The sequence below is a fragment of the Acyrthosiphon pisum genome, chromosome X (genome assembly GCF_005508785.2).
Source record: "Acyrthosiphon pisum isolate AL4f chromosome X, pea_aphid_22Mar2018_4r6ur, whole genome shotgun sequence".
NCBI classification, from domain to species: domain Eukaryota; kingdom Metazoa; phylum Arthropoda; class Insecta; order Hemiptera; family Aphididae; genus Acyrthosiphon; species Acyrthosiphon pisum.
The window spans coordinates 75,372,935-75,395,864 of record NC_042493.1 but is presented as its reverse complement, the minus strand read 5'-3'; the positions used below and the strand labels follow the sequence as shown (position 1 = coordinate 75,395,864).

Sequence of the window (22,930 nt, the reverse complement as noted above, 5' to 3'; positions counted from 1 at the left end):
TAGATAATAATCCTAACTTTAAATTTGATAATAGGTCAATTCACTCTAATATCAAAACTAACAACACACAATTGAATCTGCTGAACGAACATTTGCTATGTCGTGCGTGTGTAAGACGGAGACAACACATGCGGGTATCACGTCCTCTTAATCTCATCTGAATATAATTAACTATAATTTCAGTAGTAACATCAATGATATGTTCAACATTTTTTTTATATATTTTGAAAGTCGGATACAAAGTCAAAAGATATTAAAATATAAAATCGATATGTCATTCTCTCAAAAATATTATTCTCTATCTTTTTTGTAATAGGTGACTTTACTCTAAAATTACTTAAACGCATAGAAAAAATGATTTTACGTAAATGCGTTTTGTCTATGGTGCGCGTGGGCCCGAGAGAGAAAACGAATAGTGCGCTGACATCCTTTTAAGTAAAAATATGATAAATGATAACTATGTAATAAACTATGGGCTATCATTTAAGTAATCTGCACTTTGTTCGTAAAATCAATTATATTTGAACAATTAACAAAAAAGTACAAGACGACGTACGTTCTACATACGAATGTAGAGCCAGACACAACTAGCGCTGTAGTTAACGCGGCCACCACCCTTGGTCGTTCCGTTCTTCAGTACAGTAGGTATAGCGCGAGTTACAACCTGAGTGGATAACCGTGCTACCGCATAATAATATTATATAGGTACAACAATCTCGAATCGAAATTGTTATGAACGTTGACTACATCATATTGGACCATTGCTACGATCAAAGACTTTAATCGTATAATTAATATAATATAATAAATAACTATCACGATACCTGAAAAATTCGAAATATAAATTTACATTTCTATTTCATAATATACGTATGTAATAGTAATTTAAATTGTTGGGGGATGGGGTTGAATCTACATCAAAGAGACCCATGGGGTATTGGGGTCACGTCTCCCACATCACCTATCTAATCAATAATATTATACCTACTTCCAAAGATAATAATTCTTAAAAGTGGTTTTACAAAAATATAAATCCATGGACCAGTTCAAGATGTATTGATATTGTTGTGTATTATACAACAAACTTAGATTTTAACGTATAAAGAAAAAATCGTGTTTTTTTTAAAAATCATCCTTTTATTTTAAAAGACAAGACACAACTTAAAAAACATTTTTATTTTTACACATGGGAGCTAAATGTCCCACTAAATGACATAAATTACATGTATAACCTTTGTACTTACAATCGTTTGATTTATGGTTTTGATGACCGCATACTTGACATTTCTGTTTGTGAGTTTCGCCGGCTTGATCTTTCTGTGAGTTCTTTGTATACTGTTTATTTATTGTCTTCTTTGTGGATTTCATGTGGGTAAATTTATTTCCTTTTACAAAATTTACTTCATTTGGTTCTTGATTATTTTTTGCAGCATTTTTGCTGGCCATTTCCTTCGCAAGAGCAATGTCCATAATTTTGTTCATAGTGATATTTTGGTTTGTGGCATCTTCTTCAAATAATCGTTCTTTAAATTGTTTATCAAGACCCAGAGTGAAAATGTCTCTTAAAACAATATTTAGTTCAGTACCAAAACCACAAGGTATGGATAAAGTGCGTACTCGAGCAGCCCATTCTGCAACCGTTTCCATAGGATTTTTCTCCGCTCTATAAAATTCATGTCTGGCAGAAAAATACGATTTTACAGGCGTGAAATGTGCATCTAATAATTTGATTAGATCACTGAATGATTTTGCTTCAATGTCCAACGGCACACATAAACTTGCGAGTAGGGACAACGTTTCGTCACTTAGCGCAGTTATTAAAATGGCTTTCTTTTTGAGGTCACTTGAAACATCACCAGCAATGAAACTATTTGTTAACTTTAATTTAAAAGTTTTCCATTCACCGGAACGGTGGTCAAATGACATGTGGTTAAGTCCAATATATGCCGCCATATTATTTCCCGAGTTATTACCAGTTGCAATGTTTGACGTACTTGTTTCCGAATTTGCGGTTTTGGTTTTCACCATCTTCGTCGCCAAATTTGTTGTGTATTATACAACAAACTTAGATTTTAACGTATAAAGAAAAAATCGTGTTTTTTTTAAAAATCATCCTTTTATTTTAAAAGACAAGACACAACTTAAAAAACATTTTTATTTGTTGGTTACAACAGAGAGACTTAATATTTGGTATGACTATACCTTATTCACAACTTATACAGTGTTGCACTTTGTGATGACATTAATATATAACAGATATCAATACACCTTGGACCAGTTTTTACCATAGACATTTAAAACAACTAGATAGCCGACTACAGAATAATTTTGAAGTCAACCGCCATATGCCAACAGGGCAATATTTACAAAATCGCATGATTGATATTATTGATATATACATTGAACTATATAATATTATAATATTATTATATAGTTCAATGGATATATATTGATTTATTACCAGATATCAGTGTCTTATCTATTGAGTTATTATGTAAATATTGCCCTGTTGGCATATGCCGGCCCGACTTCAACATTCTTATGGCAATGTAATATGTAGTCGGCTATCTAGTTGTTTTATAATATGTCTATGGTTTTTACATAATATCACGGTCTTAGAAGACTAATGTTGATAAATTAATATTGATAAGCAACATTTTTAAATCACCATCACAATCACGGTCTTAGAATCACGGCCGTGATCACCATTCACCTGGTCCATAACCCTTATATCATACAAACCCATTATCATGACACTACACAAAGTTAAGCAACTCAAAAACTATTGTTAGAATTTTGATTCTGATACGTCAACATTTTCAGAAAAATTATCTGGTAAATAAATTACATTCGAAAAGGGGTTAAATAATATAATATTATGATATATACAATATACATATAATATGATATATATATATCAGATATCTACCTTTAACATATTAAATTAAAAAGAATCGCACTGCTATTACTATTAAAATTTATGTTTTAAGTTTAAAAAAGAATCGTATAAAAAATAAAAAATAAAATTATAATCAATAATAATAGAACATTTAATTATAATAATAAATGTTGAAATTCATGGAGGTTTTAGATTCTGAGCGGAGCGATGAATGTATTGATTTTACAATGATGTGTGTTTTTTTCTTTTTTTTTCTTCTATCATCACCTTTTAGGAAAGTGAATTTAGTTGGTACTTTGGGGGGTCAAAAGTAAAAAGGCCTAATAGTTTTCAAAAGCGGCAGGGAAATAAAAAAAAATTAAGGAGAACTGTTTTTTGACGTAACTCTAAAACAAATGACCATATACATGACATTTTCACTAAACATTTATACCTACATATTAGCATATTTTGCTATACACAATAAAATATTCAAAATATATGACTTATTGTGAGCTGTTTACAGACATTTTCTGAAGTTTCCAATTGTTTAATTTTTTTTTTCTATAATTCTCAAGAAACCACTTGCTCAACTTTTTTAAATTGTATATTTGTATCCATTATTTATTTATTTGTTGTGAAAAATACAATTGTGTGGATTAAAAAATGAATGAGTGTTTAAATGCATGGCACATGCATCGCAAAATGATGAAACTAGTCAAAATTATATAAAATAAAATCAATTATGAATAAGTAACTTGCTATTAAAGTATTTTTTTTTTTATAACATTTTTGTTTAAATTTATACTTATACTTTACTACTATTTCTTAAGTACCTATATTTAGAACATTTTTAGATTCTGAGTGAAACGATGAATATATTGATTTTACAATGATGTGTGTTTTTATTTTTATTTTTTTTTTTGTTTGTACACGATAAGTAGGTAGTCGAAATATGCTTCGATTTTCAACTTCAGTATCTTGTTCGAAGTGAAAGTGAATATTGTTGGTGTATTGGAGAGGTCAAAATTTAAAATTACCAATAGTTTTCAATAGCACCAGGAAAAACAACATAACAATTAAGGAAAAACGGGAATTTTTACACAAAATCGATTTTTCACCAAATCTACTTTGGTTTTTGGTGTAACTTTAAGAAAAATAACCGTAGATACATGCAATTTTCATTGGTTGTTTATATTTGCATTTTCTATATATGATAAAATTATCAAAATATTTCGATTTGTTTTAAACTGTTTAGGGAAATTTTCAGTTTCCAATTGTCTTAGTTTTTTTTTCTATGAATGTCAATAAAACTTTATTTCTAGGGTAAAAAAGCTTGAAAATTTAATATTGAAAATCCTTAGTCACAGTTTTTTTTATAAATATTTGAAATTCAAATCTTAACATAATACGGAAAAATCAAGAAAATTAGCAAATTATTTTAAGTTGAGAATTCATAAAAATATTTTTTTTAAATCTAAGATTTGAAAAAGTAATACAAGATTTCTCATAAGTTTGTCTACCTTTATCAAAAAAAAATGTCTACAACCAAATTAAATTAAATTTTTACGAGCGTTTGAAGTTCATATTTTTACAATATTGGATATTCACTTGATTTCTCATGTAGCGGTTTTGTTATTTTATTGTTATTCAAAAACGAATAACTGTAGATACATGAAAATTTTACTGAATGTTTATATTTTCATTTGCTATACATCATAAAATTTTGAAAATATTTTGTAACTTTTTGAGCTGCTTACGGACATTGTCAGTTTACAATTTTTTTTATTTTTTTTTCTACAAATATCAATAAAATATTATTTGTTGGGTAAAAAAGCGTGAAAATTTAATGCAAGGGTCCTGAAATATTATTACAATAGTAGTTGACAAATACTAAAAATACATAGGCACAATCTTTTTTTATAAGTATTTAAAGTTCGAATTTTGACAAAATTTATCAAATTTAAAATTTAATAATTATTTTGTAGCTGAAAAGTTATAAAATATTCAAATATTATAGCTAAGGATTGAAAATGTAAAACAAAGTTCCGCGTAAATAGGTATATAAATTATTTTATTCACAATAATATCATAAAATATACTTAGCAATATCATAGGCTGACTGACCGTTTTCGCTCAGAATCGTTTTTCTCATTGGATTATATCATTGGATTCAAATTTAAAACCATCCATTACAGCGACCCACTTGTAACCAACAAAGTGACACCCACAACCTTTTTAAAATTAATTTGTAGGTACTAAAGCATTTTTAAAAGGAATATACAGTTTTGTGTATTTGTATTTAAAATATTTATGTAGGGATGTGTGCATGTTGTTTTAATTATTTTTTTATAGTATGAATTTTTTAAGTGACTAATTAGTTAACTATACACCTACACATGCATATGATAATAATAAATAATAATAATGATAATAATAATTGTATTGTTATAATTATATTTTGTCATGGAATATTTTTGTCTGGGGTATTTTTACACGATTACAACTTGTAATTGTTACTTTTATAATAAAGTCATAAGCTTAAAATGTTGCATTATTGTTTAGGTTGATACACAGAATATTTTATCATGGAATATATTTTTGTCAACAGGGAAATTTTAGTTTTGGGATAATTTTATATGTCACCTATTTATTCAAGATATTTAAGTTCCTCCATCGTACTTGATTCATATATTTTATTTGACGATACAAACATAGACAAAATATTATATTACATCATTTGATTTTAAATGATCTAATTTGTTGGAAATTGTAATACCCATTCAATAATTTGATGACTGATAAAAAAACCACCCCTATATTATATTATATTTATTATTTATATATTATAATATATACGTTACCTATACATGGATATATGTATATTATGATATCGATTAATTAATAAAGAAAAAATAAGTTATTAGCAAGATCTCTTGGTGAGGTGGTGAGTAAGTAGGTATACTAGGTAAGTTAATGATAATTCTTAATTGAGTTAAGTTAAGTTGATGGAAAATATTTTAAAAAGTTTCTAGTTAATAGTTATCCTAATTTTTTTTTTAACTCAGTTAAGTTAAAAGTTACATGGAAACTTACAATTAACTTATTAACTTAAGTTAAGTTAAGTTATTTTTTTTTTTTTTAATTTCTAAATATCCAGCAATATGATTTAAAACAAAAAAAGTAGATGCTTACACTGCAACATGTATCGTCACTCATCAATAATAATTCTATTATATTTATTATTTAATTATTTATAAATTATCTTAACTTGGATTTAATTCTAATTAACTCATTATTTATTAAGTTTATATCAATAAAAATCAGTTAAGTTAAAAATTAAAATAAAAAAAGTTAAAACTAACTTAATTTAGTTACTAATTTAGTTTTTTTCAAATTTAACCAGGCACATTAGCCATTTCTTAAGTGTAAAGACATATAGGTACTAAAATGAACTATAGTAGGTTCAACTGTTACAATTATTAGTTGAGAAAGTTGAGCCTCTCGCCAGAACTATACCATTTAGATAAGATATAATAGGTATATCTTAGATTCTAAGACTTAGAACCTATATTAACTGAAAGAATAAACACATCTGAAGGATAAAATGAGGTGAAAAATAAAATATAAATTAGAAAATAAATTTGAAATAACTACCTTGGTATCTACTTATATACATAGGTATTATGTAGACACTTTTACCTAGTTTACCCATAGTTTAATTTGTTTAATTATAATTTATTGTTTAATATCCAACTATATAAGAAGTATAACAAAAGTACCAATTTGTAAAATAGGTACCTATACTTATCTAAGTACCTAGTAAATACATACCTACATGATTCATGAGTATACATGAATAGCGCAGGTTTGTATAAATCTATGTAATTTTTTTTAATTATATGATGTGCGAGTGTTTGTTTCAAATATATGCTCATTACATAATTCCATTGACATTTTTCTTTTCTTAACAATTATTAAAGGTAGAGATTAGAGAGTAATAACAAATAATAATTATTATTGTGATGATTTTGATCACCATAGTAACAACCATCACAACTATTTCATTGATTTGCTATGGCGTTATATTTTAAATTATACTGACATATCTAGATAACCATTATTGTTAATTAAATATCAGGAATTATGACAGTATAATATACCTATTTAAAATACAATGTTTAGTGACAGCCCAGTGAATGTAGTTGGGTTTAACCACACTGAGACGCATAGAAAAGGGTATGTTGAAAAACTATTTTAATATTTTTTTATAATTATTTTTAATTATTTGTTTGAGTAGAAAAGCTGAAAAATCAAATCAATATAATGGACTGTTCACTGAAGACAAATCATGTGATACCATTGATGTGAAAACTGTAGATGTTAGTTAAATTTACCATCAATTTTTCTACAACATATTATTAACTGTTGAATAATTTAGACGCAGACTGATGCCATTGAAAACATTGATATTAGAAATGTTGATCTTGTTGCATTAAACAGCTGTTTGGAAAAAGGCTTGAGACTTTTAAAAACTGAATGTAACGACTGGCCAAAAATCACTGGTTATTTTGAGACAACTCAACAAGATATAAATGATGAAAAAACCATTAAAGTATCTACAAGGCAACACCCTTCATTTGGAATGGTAATCACCTGTAGTTTCTCAAATATAGTTTAGTGTAAAAGATAATAGAATAATATTAACTGTATTTTAACGGTAATATTATTACTTAAGTTCAAAATATTATGATCAATATAAAATAATATGAATTTGGCATTATAAAAATTAATTTTGATTAAAATTAGTTAAGGTAAAGTGTTACCTATTTTTAGTAACAACACCTTAGTAAATTATTCTCAGATATTATTAGTAGTGTTGAGTTTAGTTAATACATACTTGAATCTATTAAGCTATTACCATAGGCATAAATAGTGTTTGGAATTTGGGGAGGCTAAGCCCCCAGCCCCAACCCCTATTTGCGCCTATGGCTATTACCTACATAGGTACTATATTAATTCGATAATTTTAAAAATCAATATTCTATTGAATTTTAAATTGAAATTCACTTTTATGAATTTGAACAGTTTAATAGACGTATAATATTACAATGGTATTTATTATTAACAACGTACTACAATTTTGAATTGATTTCTTAGAAAAATATCAGTGCAATTAGTTGGAATTGTAGCGGTGATAAATTAATGGTAGCTACTGGTGAACATTGCCATACACAGTGGTGTAATCATTTAAATTCAGTGCTTGTTTACTCGATGTTGGAGTGAGTAAATTACTTTGGTATTGTTATCCAATTTTATGAGAATTAGTGATTACTATTTAATATTTGTAATAGTACCTATAATGAATAATAAATACTATAATAAGTGCTCTATTTGACATTCAGTTTAGAAAATAGTGGCAGTACTGTATCTAATATACTGGAAGTTACATCTTGTATCACATGTTTAGCTACACATCCAACCAATGAACATCTAATAACAGCTGGATTATACAATGGTACAGCTCAAATGCTTATGATAAATACACTTAAAAGGACGCTACACCCACATACGCAGTCTCCATCTTTCAAACGCGTAACTTGGCGAATTGTATATTCTGAATAATCCATTTAGCTCTGTTATGATTAATATTGGAGCGAATAGATCTATTATCAAAATTATAAGTAAGAATACTATCTAGTAAATCTTATGTATTACATTTTTTTTTAGATTTTAATTTTAAAGAAGTTTTGAGTGTTTTAAAATGCACAAACAATTTACAATTTTAAAATACTTATAAATTGCTTTAAAATTAAAATCTAAAAACAAACCTATGAGGTTTACTAGATAATATACTTACTTCTAAATTTGATAATAGGTCAAATTCCTCCAATATTAATTATAAATTCAAAACAGAGTTAAATAGATTATTCAGAATGTACAATTTGCTATGTTATTCGTTTGTAAGCCAAAAATAATGTGTGGGTATAGCGTTTAAATTAATATTTAAACTATTCATGTAATAAAATGTTTTCTACTTCGAAATTGTGACATATAGTGACAATGTATTGTATCAAAATATGTATTATAGTAATTGTTCAACACACATTGATAAAGAGGTAATGATGTCGTAAGCGATCTAACCATTATTTTTATGATCTACAATTTGTTGTGCTAACAACTATTAAGGCTACATTTATAGACCCATAAATTGGAGCCACACCCAGCACATTGAATGGTTATAGTGTATTACATAACAAATAGGTTCTAAATGTATCAATAGAGGTTTTCCTTTACTTGAAAGGTGGATGCAAGAAGTATAGTGAATATCTATAAATCCATCACTCATTCAAAGGATTCAATTATTGATGATTTCTAAATGATATAAAAGCAACCTTATGTGTTTAATTAATATAGTAGTAGTAACAATAATATTTTTTGTGTAACAGTCTTTTTTTAAAATTATTTGTTCGTATTTTTTGCAATATGCTTTTTCATTAATTTATATTTAACAAAGTTTACTTTAATAATTTGTATGTATTTAAATATTTTTTTGGTACATTGCTTACGAAATCAGTATGCTTTAGTATGTAGATTTCTTATGACACCTTTACACCATAAAGATTATTGTATTAAGTCTAGGTATACTTAGTGTTATGTCTATACTTACAACACTTACTACAATAAATATATTTATGATTACAAACATAATTTTTAGGTGAATTGGTGATTTGCAACACAAACGATAATATGTCTATGGTTTCCCTCGAATGGCATTCAGTGGCTGTATCTGAATCATTGTGGTTTGTGAGATCTGATCATCGTGTGGTATTGATAACTGCAGGAAAAGATGGATATGTTTGTGTAGGAACTATGATAAGTGACAAAATAAAATTCACACAAAGAATATACAGGTATATAAAACAGATATTAAATTATTCAAAATAATAAATTATCATAAGTAATTAAAATATAACTAATTAGGTATATTGTTGCATTATTGGAATTTTATAATAAATATAAAATTAATTCTTAATATTTAAGTATAAAAAATAAGTGTATGTGTTGTAACTGCATATTATGTATAAATAAAAATTCATATTTACATACTGGCATAAATCACTTAAATATTAATATTGCCTTCATAAAACCCCATCCAGACCAAAGAAACATCTGTTGGAAACATGTGTTTCCGACAATGTTTCTGATTTCAAGTTATAAGTGGTAACATATACATTGGTCGACGACAACACATGTTTCTTAGTCTGGAGAGGGCTTAATATATGTTTTTTCATATCCTTTACAACTTCTTGATTATCAGGCACTTGATAATATTCAAATTCTATAAAATAATTTTGAAGTACATAATATACCTATTACCAACTTAAAAGGACTAAATGGAAGTTAACTCCAATATTTAATCGTTAGACGAATAAACATTAACTACTATACATTTACATTTTTTTTGCATTATATTTGTACATAGACAATGCTGTGGACACAGCCACACAGGGCAAAGTGTTAGTTTAGAGTTGGCCATGTATGTGTTGTCCTTTGCATTACCTCTAAATGTATAAGTGTTAGTTGTATGACAATAGATAATCAAATACTAATGTTTTAATTATTTATGTTTGCCAATAGAGAATGAGACATCCAATACCTACTTCTCCTTTTTCTTATGTATAGAGAAATTTGTTTGCAGCTTTGATTACTTTTTTTTTTTATAAATTACTGACGAATAAAAACTGAGATACTTAATCTGCTAGGTGTTGAGCGTTCCCCGTCACTGAGTATGTTGTCACGGTAATGGATACCTATGTTAATTTTTAATTCAATGGTAAATCATTGTATACCCAAAGCAATTTTGAGCGATGTAAATGGGTGGATCAGAACACCTATTTCTAGAGGTAGCTTATGTTATATAATTATATTATTATAATTTACTAAACTACCCTCAAAATTAAAGATTAGAATAAATATGTAGCACCAAAACGTGATGACTTAGCCTAAGATTTCTCTGCATTATCTTATTTTTTTCTTATAGTCTAAATAGATTGGTTGTCAGTTATGCCACTTATGTATACGAATTGGCTCATACTAAATTAAATAGAACAATTCTCTTTTTTTTTGCTTATTTTAATCAAACTACATATACTTGCATACAGTTTTTAAGAATTTATTAAATAAAACGAATATTATAATTTTGTATTTATGTAATAAAGATTGAAGATTTTTATATATTTTTTTTATATAGTAAATATTTACTTATAAACTGACACAGTCTGTTATATCGAGTAAAAGGTAAAATTTTATCTTAATAGGCTGTATAATCAGATTAAAAAAAAATAAAAATATATCTACATCATTTATCATAAAACCAATACATTTCTTGCTCTGTTTAGAATTTAAAATAAATAAATTGTTTTCTTAAGCGTTTTTGTTAGATTTTGCTCCAGAACTAAGACCGGAACTCAAGTAGTTAGTAGTATATTATGTAGTATGTATATTGTATATTATAATACTATAATGAATAATAAGCATCTAATTACATGACGTATTTAGGTATTTGGTTGGGATTCCAGGGAAAGTTGGTATTCGGTGTTTTGATTATTCAAACAGACATTTTTTAGTAGCTCTGGAAAACGGGAAAATCTCTAGTCACTTATGCGAAACAACAAGAAACATTAAAGGTACGTAATAGTAGTTATAAATTAGTAATTACACACTATTCCACACCACCCATGAGGTTGTGTGTTAGATGCGTTTTTTTTAAAGTGGTATCCCCAATAGGCCTAATCCACTATAAGAAGTACAGAGGATTATAACTTGTACCGTGCAATTTTTTTTTTTATTGAATTATAGAAATTAGTACATTAACTTGACATATATACTTGACTATTGATGATTTTAAATTTAACAGAATAAGTTGCAATGTATATAAATATAGTATAAGTACTATTATTATTTGAATACAGATGACGTTCATATTTAAATTTAAATTTTGAATTATTTGTATAAAAATATTAAGTATATAATTAAATTTATTTATTATAAATTTTACCTAGAACTTTAAGCTGCAAGAGCTTTGTTATCATAATTTATCATTTTATATTTTTTTGTACTTTCGGTGATAAATTTTTAACCAACATTTTTATTAAATTGTGCGTTTCAGAAGACCAAGTTTTAGAAGCTGTTAAAGTTAAGACATACAATGGATATTCATTAATGATTGAAAATATACAATTTTGTCACAAAAATTCAACTACATTTATCATAACACAGTTTGATTCTACAATACTATTATACAATGTGTATCAAGTTGGTAAAAATAAATCATTAATTTTGAATATATTGTGTAAATATAATTTATTCACAGAAAGATCCACAAAAAATTATTTTTAATCGAAAACTAATAACCAGATTATGTTGGAGTTTAGAAAATGAGTTTACAGTATATGTTGGAGAAGAAAATGGAGAACTTGCTAAAATTAATCTGACAAATGGGAAAACAGATTCAATCAAAAAATTTACATCTTGCGATATAATTGCAATGAATATTAATCCAAAAAGGTTTTAATTTAAAAAGTTTTAATGTTGTATACATAACAGTTTAATAATTTTATTTGTTTTATACAGAAAAAATATTATTGCAATCGGTACAATACAAGGAGAAATATATATAAGTAAATATGAACAGCCATTTAAAACTTGAAAAAAATTTATTTAAATAATATAAATTATTCTGGTTTAATAATTTAATGTCGGGCGGAATGTTATTCACGGTTTTATTAATTATACAAAAATGTACTACATTTATTAAAGAGAAAAATTGTATTTATTTTGACTTTTTTTGTGCTGATATTTTGTTTTAAAAAAGATGTGATTTGTTGTGGTGACAAACTATGATGTAGAAAGGAATAAATAAATATATGTAGTGTACTTGTAGTAGTATTGTTATAAGAATGAGATCGTATAAGGAATACTAACAGCTTAGGAATGGCTGTATTTCATTATTATTATTATTATTATTTTTTTTTTTTTGTTTTTTTTGTTTTTCTTTTTTTTTGGTTTTTACATTTTTTCCTAAAGTTATTGATAAAAAAAAAATTAGTATTGAGTTGACTTATTACACTAATTGAAAAAGAAAACACTACTAAATGTTTTAACATTAATAACAATATTAAAGATATCTGTAAAACAATTTAAGTAAATAAAAATACATTTGAATATTGGTGATTCATCTTACACGTAATGGATTGGAATACTTAATTTTTTTTAACTGTAACAGTCTCACAAAAAAAATTCCAATTCAACATTAATATTCTTAACATATATTTTTAAACAATAATAAAATAATTTATCATAAAAAAATAACACAGTAATATCACACCAATGGCCACATTCCTTATATGTATAATATCAACAATAATAGGATAGCCACTAAAACAGACACATACTGTGTTCCTTAAAACTAAATTGAAGAATTATTCATTATCGATCTACCTTAATTGATTAATGCCTAACGCGCAACATAAGGAGTTCAATGGGATATGGTTTGTGCCCATTTTTTCAATTACACACTTTGTATGTCATTATTATTAATAGCAAAAATCTATGCCAAAAATTAATATTGCATAAGTGACAACATATTATACAGTACTAGACAAACGCACGTATTGTTAACAATAAAAAAACATATTGCTGTTTTACATTTTTTTTTTTTAAAGTCATCACTTAAAGCAATTTACATTTTTGATTGTATTAAGATCTTTGATATGAAATGCATACCAACCTCTAAAACACATAAAGATACTAAATCTATTCTACTTGATACAGTCGGTGGAATAGTTAGTTTTTAATAGACAATTAGTAAACAATAAACTGTAATATTGAACTACAATAATAATTTAACACTTAAGAGAGGTTGACATGTAATTGAAATTCATTCGCATTTTTTTTTTAACAACCTATCTATTAAACATTTATACATTAATTTAATCTTTTCAAAAGTTACAACATTCACAAGATACAACACACATAAGGGCTTACTATGTTTAATATAATTATGGTAAGTAAACCTTAAAAAAAAATAATATTGTTCCGTATCACAATTGTACTTAAATAATATCAGAGAAGGGTAAAAAGTGTATTTGAAGTAACAGTTATTTTAACTTTTTTTTCACATGCTTATGTTCATTATTTATAAAATTGATAGTTAAATTAAAATATGAATAAATATTAAATAAAAAGTAACTCTTAAAGGGACGATGACAAGTTCCCCATATATCTGATTGAATTGATAAATGTATGTATGTTATATTTTCTTTGCATTTCATAGCTTTTAATTCAAATACAAATTTTACCAATTACTGACAAAAATAAAAATTGAATCGCTGATTTTATTATTATCACAAATATCACATTAACGAGTGAATAATTTTTTCTTAACATATTTTTTTTTAAATTTAAATAATGGGTGGGGTGGGTTTTGCTGACATAACGTATTGATTGATAATACAACTAGGTATATATAAAAATTGTCTTATTAATCATAGATTTGATTTTTATAAACATTACAACCAATCAGCAATTCAATTCAATTATATTACAGCAGTTTAAAATAATAATTTTCATAACTACCTATGTACTAAAATTTGTATTGCATTAACTTTTAGTTCACCTAAACAAGTGACTAGATACTGATGCAACAATCAGTCCATGATGAGTTTCGTCACAAAAACAATAAAAAAAAAAATTAAATAATTAAAAACAACATTTACATTTAAATAATTATGATACTTAGGTTTAAAAATTTAGTTAAAAAAAAGAGACTGATAATATAAGATAAAATAAAAAGTATTAACACATAATAATGTATACAATTTAACTAAAATGTTGAAAATATTTAAAAGACAAGTTCATCATGAATACGAAATAAGGGGGTTACATACAATTATTATTTTAAATTTATATAGTAAGGTGGAGGGGAATATACTATAGTGATAAAAAAATCACAATAAGCGTTATTATGTAAAATAAAATAATAATAATGATAATGAAAAAAAAAAAAAACAATCTGTCATAAGTTAGATTCTGAAGAATATCTTAGATAGTTATGTTGAAGATAAGAGGTGATTTTTGCATGGATTTCGCTTGTGCTTGACAAGAGTTAAGCCATTGCATTGGTGGCAATGGTAAATCTCCCGGAGATGGACAATTATTAAATTTGGCACCAGCATAAAAGTTATCACCACTAGGTGAGCTGCATCGTTCGTCGATGTTCATAAGTTGTTTGAGCAGGGCATATTTTTCAATAACCAATTGCTGTATATCATCTTCTTTAAATTTCTTGTAATGACCATATTTTTGCGGGGATTCGTAAGATGGAGGAGTGTGATGTAATGGCACTTCAGGTAGATATTTAGTCGGAGTGTCAATAGGCTGTGAGCATAAAAATTGAGGTCTTTTATTTTTTATTACTTGGTTATTTTTAGCTACTTTATGAAAATTTGTTCTATCATCCATAATTTCATCTCCGTCCGACAAACTATGATCCATAAATTTCCTAACATTCATTGTATTTGATTCATTATAATTTAGTTGTTTAACGCAAATAGGCATTTTTGATTTGGGTTTCTTTTGATTCATGAATCACTTTAGAATATTTAGTTTGGACTGAACTCTGCTTTAGGTACATTTTTTGTTTTACTTCTATGTACATTGCTTGGTAAGCTGTTTCTTCTTGGACGAATTGGTTTGTACATGTTTATGATTTGCATTAAATAATACTTAATGAGCAATGTCAACCTACATAAAAAAAAATATATTAATATTAATATAATTTTTTACACAAAAAAAAGAATTAGGTTATATGTAAGTTTTGTTACAAGCTTAGTAATTAATGTATGCAATTAAAAATCGAATACAACAGCTGTATGTAATTAAAGGAGAGCTGACATCACAATAACAAATTGTTATTGTACCTTCAACAATCAAAGTTATTCCCCGCTTTTAAGTACCTAATTAAGAAAACTAATAGTAGGTACCTCGGTAGGTACCTTGTAATAAGACAAAAACGAACAGTTCTGTTCAGAGATTGTAAATATACCTTCACATATGATTCTATAATTTGTATTATTTATATTTAAGTGTTTACGAGAGTTTATTTGTTATTATTTTTGAATATACGTATATTGTTCTTAAATAATAATTAATCATCTGATTAAATGGTCTACGTCTTTAATCAGTCAATTAAAATTGATTCATGGCATACAACTGTACCTATCTATTTATGTAGGCACCAAGACAAACAAAATTGTTTTTGTTTTTATTCATTATAGTCAAATAATTATTAATATTAATCCATTGTAAAATAAACAAGATACAATACAACAATGATTAATAATAGGTAGGTATCAAGTTTTTATCTGTATTTTTTTTTTGTTTGCGCAATAGAAATATAGAGCAATAAAATATTATAAGAATGATTAATAGTTCAGTACCTATAATAGTCACTTGATAATAAACAGTGTTTAAACAAATGTTTCCGCTAGAAATTAAAGATAAAAACACTGGTAAATATTTTACTATTAACTATGATGATACACGAGTATAGTACTTAGGTACCTATAGCATCTCATTCAAGTACAAATGTCCAATACTGACCAGTTTCTATTTACTATTTTCTGATATTATGAAATTTTCAGAGAAATCTTTTCTTTGAATTTTGCTGACATAGGTAGATCGATATTTCATAATTGTTGTATGAATAATAATAGTATGAATGTATAATAGTAAAACAAAGAGGATACCTAATTTAGAATTAAAATTTTAGTAAATAAACTAGTTGCCTCTTATTGAACTAATAGTTAATCGACTCATTTACTTATTGGGCTGTATTGTTGTCTATTACATGTATCAACATCATAGAAAAAAAATTGTCTACTGGAATCATCACATTGGCTGACTCCTTTCGCTGACTTTTGCTTTATTGAAATATTGAATTATTTGGCAATAGCGAGGGTAATGGTCTTATATACTGGTCCCAAAGTGACTTCAATCAGGTACTCCACATTAAATTTTGAGTTCTTGTACTAAATGTTACTACGGGACAAAATTTCCAATGAAATAGAACCCATTACAAGCGATATGGGACTATACACAATTTCTGTAATCAATGGTTAGCCCACAGTTTAAAATGAGGCTTAAAATAACAAAATTACTTAATATACCTATTATGGTAGAGATTTATACCATAAAATATTATTTAATATAAAATAAAGAATTTTTCTACTTTACGGGACACTTCTATTTTAGAGTTTTTTTTTGGGGGACCTAGTCATTTTTTGTGTGAAAAAAATGTTGGTGAAATCAGGATTTGGCGCATGAAGTTTGTTTCCAAGTTATAGCTAACCCAAGTTTTAACTTTATGTAATAACCCTTTAATACCTATAATACTTAAAATGTTCTTATGTAAAACTGTTACGTAGTGGTAGTATCGCTTGCTTATGGTCTCAACAGTTGGCGTTCGATACTGTTCATAAACGCGTTAATTTTTTGAACTTTATTTCAAAATATCCTCTTATTTACTGTGTAAACCACCTCGAGTGAACCTAGGTAATCAAAAATATTGTTTTTAAAGTATACGTTTTTGACAATGTGGCCACTCGCTCCGCTCGGACATTAAAATCGAAAATATCCCCCTATTTGTTGTGTAAACCACCTCGGGTGAATTAGGTTTTTAATAATATTGTTTTTAAAGTATGTTTATTGCCAGCGTACCATTGATACAATGTAAATAGTGCAAAAAACTCAAGAAAAAACTGCTTACCCGAACCCGGGTCACTTTCCATGGCATAGTCATTATACCACCACTGGGCCACAACAGCTAGTTTGGCGATGTGACATTTATAAGTTATTAAACATATTATATACTAACTTTGAAGTGTCATAACTTCCAAACTATGTCCGAGCCCCAAATTCTGACTTCACCATCGTTTTCAGTGTGCCTACTTAATTACATGTTTCAGAAAAAAAAATGTAAAACAAAAGGTGTCCTTAAAGTAGAAATATACCTAAAATAAATAGGTACTCCTATCAAAATTTGAAAACTTACAAATTTATTTCAATGGACAACTGTACTTCTGGTCCAATCCACCCCCTCCCTTATGGTGCCCTAAGTCCAATAAGCGAATAGACCGTATCTATTAATTTTTTTATGCCAACATTTTTAATTATGCCCTACCTATTTATTACAGAATTCATTATGTTAACCGATATTTTTGCAGGTAGGTTTTAATTAGGTAGTCACTGCTACCTTTATAGGTTGTAGGTACCTCGGGTATGAACGACAAAAAATATGTCAAATCTCAAATTTGTATAATCAGACAAAGGTTGGACAAGCCCCAAAAAAAAGATTTGCATTAATTGTAGTTAGGTACCTAATTTTGTAAAAATAAAAATAAATTTAAAATGACAAGATACTTAGTCGACCCTAATTGGTACCTGTGACACTCGATGCTCGTAGCGATGCTCGCCTACGCGATATCCAAGATGCAAATAGGACACGACAATCTATAATATTGTAACGAGTGTTATAATAAATAATGGTCATAGATCACTTTGCCTAAAAATGGAACGTCGACAGCGTCACAATAACGGTAATAGTAATAACAACATTACAACAACAACATGACTGGGCAGAGGACAATGGGTGGGCAGGTTAGGTACTTGCCATGGAATCCCCGCTCGACATGGGACAAAAATGCACTCCTCGATCCGCCATTGCCCATTGCCCTACTCTGTCACAAATCCCCCCTCCCCCCGACAACAGTAAACGCACCCAATCGAAACGACATGGACGGACGATCTGTGCATCGGTCTTCGGTTAGCAGCTACATACCCCCCCCCACCCCGCTTACCACAGCCAAAAAGAAGCAATAGCTTACCTATCGGCGGCGTACGTCGTCGTCGTCTTTGGTAACGTCGACGGGATAATCTCTGAGCCGCGATCTGAGTCGCGCACGCACGCACAGCACGTATGGGCAGCACGGGCCGCGGCCTGACGTGTGTGTTCTGCGGGCGGGTGTGTTCGTTCGCTGGCAAAATCGAATGGAACCGAACAGCGACGCACAAACACACTGTTATTACGATGATAATAATAATATAACACTATTATACGGTACCGCACTGACGAGCGAAAAATGTTTTTTTCTTCCGTTTCTTTGTCGCACTCGGGACGAACGAAAGAAAATCGCCGGAACAGCAATAGCGATGTCACAACAATATGTAGGCGACGGGACGCAGTCGGTATTATAATAATATTATATTATAATGGCAATGACGCCAATTAATAATAATACAATAATAATAATGTTAATAATAATATAGAATTATTTACGTATAGTTTCTCCGTCGACAAACGCGCGCTAGTTTCGTGAATGCCTACGTGCAAAAATATACAAATGTCGTCTCGGCCGTCTTTCGCGGACGGCGGAAACGATACAAATAATAATTTAATAACGAATAAACAATAGACACAATGCGATGCGGACGGGGCGCGTCGCCACTGGCAAAATCGCAGCGGATGGAAATTCGAGAACGACTGCGGGAAGCGGCACCACCGCGATAGTCGTTCAACAACAAAAACACGGTCCGTAGGCCGTCGCTCGTAGCTCGTAAGTGGAGGTGGTATAGTGGTTACTCGGTACCAGTGTGCCACCGCCCACCCGTCACCTATCTCCTCGCAGCGACCACCCCACCACACGCCGATGCGGGTGCCGATCGGTAGCCTGGTGGCGGTGGTGTCCCCCTCCGCCTCACCACTTCAGATTCCGTAAACAAAGGCACTGTGATGGCACTCCGGCCGCACTGTTGCTGTGCGGGTGGGTGGTAAAAAACCAAAAAGTGAGAGGCTGCAGCTCGCTACTCGTTGTGTATCAGCAGCAGCAGCTGCCGCCGCCGCCGCCGCCGCCGCTGTTCGTCAGTAGCATACGAACGCATTGCCACACCACCGACCGCCCCTCCTCCCACCAACCAGTCACCACTACCCGCCGCCACAACGATTGCGACCTGTGCGGCGTTGTCGATTGTTGGCGCGGGCAGGCGGGCGGGACCGTGATTTCTCGACCGACATAACGCCGCCGCCGTCGTCTCGGTGAAAGGCTCGTTGTGTTTTACGTAAACGTGACGGCGAGTATGAAAGTCCCTACGTTAGCTGAATACGACACGATGTAATGTTTAAAAAATATTATAATAGGTACCTACCCACCTATAATATTATTATTTCGATCGTCGGATAGTATTATCACGACGGTGCAATAATTAAAAATTATGTCTCTGTTGTACGCCTGCATAATATTATAGTGGCTCGTCTCCAATTTTGTTTAGTATTTTACAATTCATCCAGCTAAACTCGAAATTATGAAATTATATCGCACATACCGGTTTTCGAGTTTCTTGGGCCAATAGCCAATGATTCACTCATTAAGTGTCTTACGAGTTGAATCATGAATTCTCGTTAAGTATTCAAGCTTGAAGTTTAGACGGTAGAGAGTGTACCTATATCTTGTTATGATTTCAACACATGCAAAGTGCTAAATTATTATTAAGTATGTAAGCGACCACGCATACAGTAGATATATAGGTAGGTACGTGGCATCTATGAATGTACGTGAACATTGACATTTGATGTGGTGAATACTGAATAGTAAATAATATAAAGTACAATAGTCAATAATGTATAAATGGATACTGGTTTCGAGCAGCTATTAGATCTTGTCCCTCCTCCTACCCTTTGAAATGTCATGTTAAATTGTTTATGTGGTAACTTTTAATTAATAGACTATAGTTAATAGTTATACACTTATACCTTATATAGTTGTATAGTAATAACTATTAGTAGAATCAAAAATGTTTGTAATATATTATTATACCAGGTATAATATACCTATGGGCTATTACCTATCTATTAGACTATTAGAGTATAAAATAGGGCTTGCATTTGGAAAAAACCATTGCGTATAGCTACATGCAACAGCTAATTTTGTATTTCAGCTAAAAACTAATGCCGGTATACACATCTAGGTACACACGTCACACAGTGGTTACTGTAAGTAGGTAGGTAGGTACGGGAATCACTTCGAAACGGTCAGATTTACCAAAGTATGTTTCATGCGCAAATTTATATTTTACCATACATAGTGAAAAACTGAAATAACGATACTGTCATAAACGTTACTGAAGAGGTAGGTCATTCTGAAAATTCTTTGTTGCTATGGTACCCAAGTACCAGGTATTGTATTATATTAATTTCGTGAATTCGTAACGCTAGTACGCTACTACATAGCTAGTGAATAGTGACCAGTGACTGCAAGACTGCACGAGTCAGCACAGGTACCTGTTTATTATATACGATTATATGTGAAGGATAATAGTATAATATGACAGATAATAGTATTTTTGTGGTGTTCTGAGTACTGCTAGGTATTGTTGCAAATTGTTTTTGTCGACGAAACTCATACTACTCTATTATGTGTGATGTAGGACGTAGGTAGGTATTATTTATTATAGACCCGCAGTAAAATATGAGTCGTATTCATAGACAATGTAATTTTATATTTATTTTATAACCTATAATAGGGGTGGGCCGAGGCTACATTTTAATGATGATCTCCTAATCCAACAAGCCACAAATGTCATAGGTTTATAACTCATAAGTTATAAGTCATAACCAACACAAAATGATTGAATTAACGTTTGAACTTATTTTTTATACAAGCATGATAATAATAATATATTTCATAACAGATAAATAATTACTACAAATGAAACAAATGTTTTTTTTACCTAATAACAAAACAAGTCTAACATAGATATTTAAAAAATGAAATACTGTATAACTTTCATAATCCAATCGCTGAATCGCGTCTAACATCGGGTCTTTGACTATAAGAAAGTTGGTACCATTCCCATATTATTATGATTATTATGATTAATGCGACACTGATTTCAAGATAGTATACATTATTCTATGATGTGAATTAATGAATATTGGACGTTCACGTGCAGCATATTGCATAATACATTAATACCAGTATGGAAGTATAAACTATACCTAGTCAATAAATGTATAATATTATAATACTATCGAGAACCGAGGTACCTACACAAAAGGTTTATTTATGCGCATTTAATATTTTTTACACTTCGAAAAGACTCATTGGCCCGATTATTTATTTTATAATAAATTCCAGAATTTAGAAAATACGAATTAAACTATCAGCAATTGAATAGGTAAGTCATTATAATTTTCAATTAATGATGTACCGATTTATTGTTAAAAAATTGATCATGTTGTGGAAGAAACTAATAATAAATAACATTAATGTATACAAATAACAAACAGTTCAATTAACTTATTATTTAGACTCTATAGAAAAGATAACCGTACATCGGGTAGTCCCTCCGTCTACCACACGGTGCACATTGCACAGTCCACAGTCACAACATCAACAAAATAACCTCTATGCAAATAACATAAAAAACGAAACAGTCGTATAATTATTTTTATACTAATTTCGACCGATAAGCGATAAGACGATTAACTACATCGCAGTGGGCACATCGTTAAAATATAATTACGTTAATATAGATATAGATTATAATTTGTGCGTCACAAGAACGATTAAAGATATTATATTATCTATATCTTTAATCGTGGTCATAAGTCATAGCATTGATTATACATAGTATATTATACATAGTATATTATACTATGTATAATCAATGGTCATAGTCATTACTTGCATTAATTTTAGTTCTATGGTCCATCCGCTATACAGTATTATATTGATTTATCTATATTACCATCGATATTATCGTAAACAATATTTTTAAAATGTCAGTTTTGATTGGAGCGTTGAGAAATCTTGAAAATTTAATACAAGGCTAATGTATTGTTAATTAAAATATTAAAAAAATATTAAAAACCCAGTCACATTTTTTTTATAAGCATTTTAAATCTTGACAAACTACGTAAAAACTACGAAAATG

General features: G+C 29.1%; 3 protein-coding genes across 5 annotated transcripts in view; 1 reads left to right on the top strand and 2 right to left on the bottom strand.

Annotated features, from left to right (window-relative positions):
• The window catches only part of LOC100568774, a 5,978-nt gene extending 3,192 nt beyond the window's left edge, over positions 1–2,786 (bottom strand). Inside the window, exon 1 of one of the 2 annotated variants that reach the window (XM_016806821.2) lies at positions 1,245–2,786. In XM_016806821.2, coding sequence (XP_016662310.1) covers positions 1,245–2,028 — 784 coding nt within the window. In that variant the 5' untranslated portion in view covers positions 2,029–2,786. The remainder of the gene's footprint in view (positions 1–1,244) is intronic. The other variant, XM_003246431.4, reaches the window with a different exon arrangement.
• A 3,515-nt stretch (positions 2,787–6,301) lies between these two features.
• LOC100169084 (WD repeat-containing protein 34) lies at positions 6,302–12,817 on the top strand. The gene is made up of 10 exons (XM_008187751.3): positions 6,302–7,117; positions 7,179–7,260; positions 7,320–7,526; positions 8,039–8,160; positions 8,284–8,396; positions 9,597–9,792; positions 11,441–11,568; positions 12,051–12,196; positions 12,255–12,448; positions 12,515–12,817. The coding sequence occupies exons 1-10, from the start codon at positions 7,056–7,058 to the stop codon at positions 12,588–12,590; spliced, it is 1,326 nt and encodes a 441-aa protein (XP_008185973.2). The 5' UTR covers positions 6,302–7,055; the 3' UTR covers positions 12,591–12,817.
• A 369-nt stretch (positions 12,818–13,186) lies between these two features.
• LOC100569017 lies at positions 13,187–19,569 on the bottom strand. 2 transcript variants are annotated; one of them, XM_003246433.4, is made up of 2 exons: positions 18,826–19,569; positions 13,187–15,685 (listed from the first exon to the last, which is right to left on the bottom strand). In XM_003246433.4, exon 2 carries the CDS (start codon positions 15,524–15,526, stop codon positions 14,984–14,986), a length of 543 nt encoding a protein of 180 aa, XP_003246481.1. In that variant the 5' UTR covers positions 15,527–15,685; positions 18,826–19,569; the 3' UTR covers positions 13,187–14,983. The 2 variants fall into 2 exon arrangements, with proteins under 2 accessions (XP_003246481.1, XP_008185975.1); XM_008187753.3 differs by lacking the exon at positions 18,826–19,569 and adding an exon at positions 18,383–18,675.
• Positions 19,570–22,930: the final 3,361 nt, after the last annotated feature.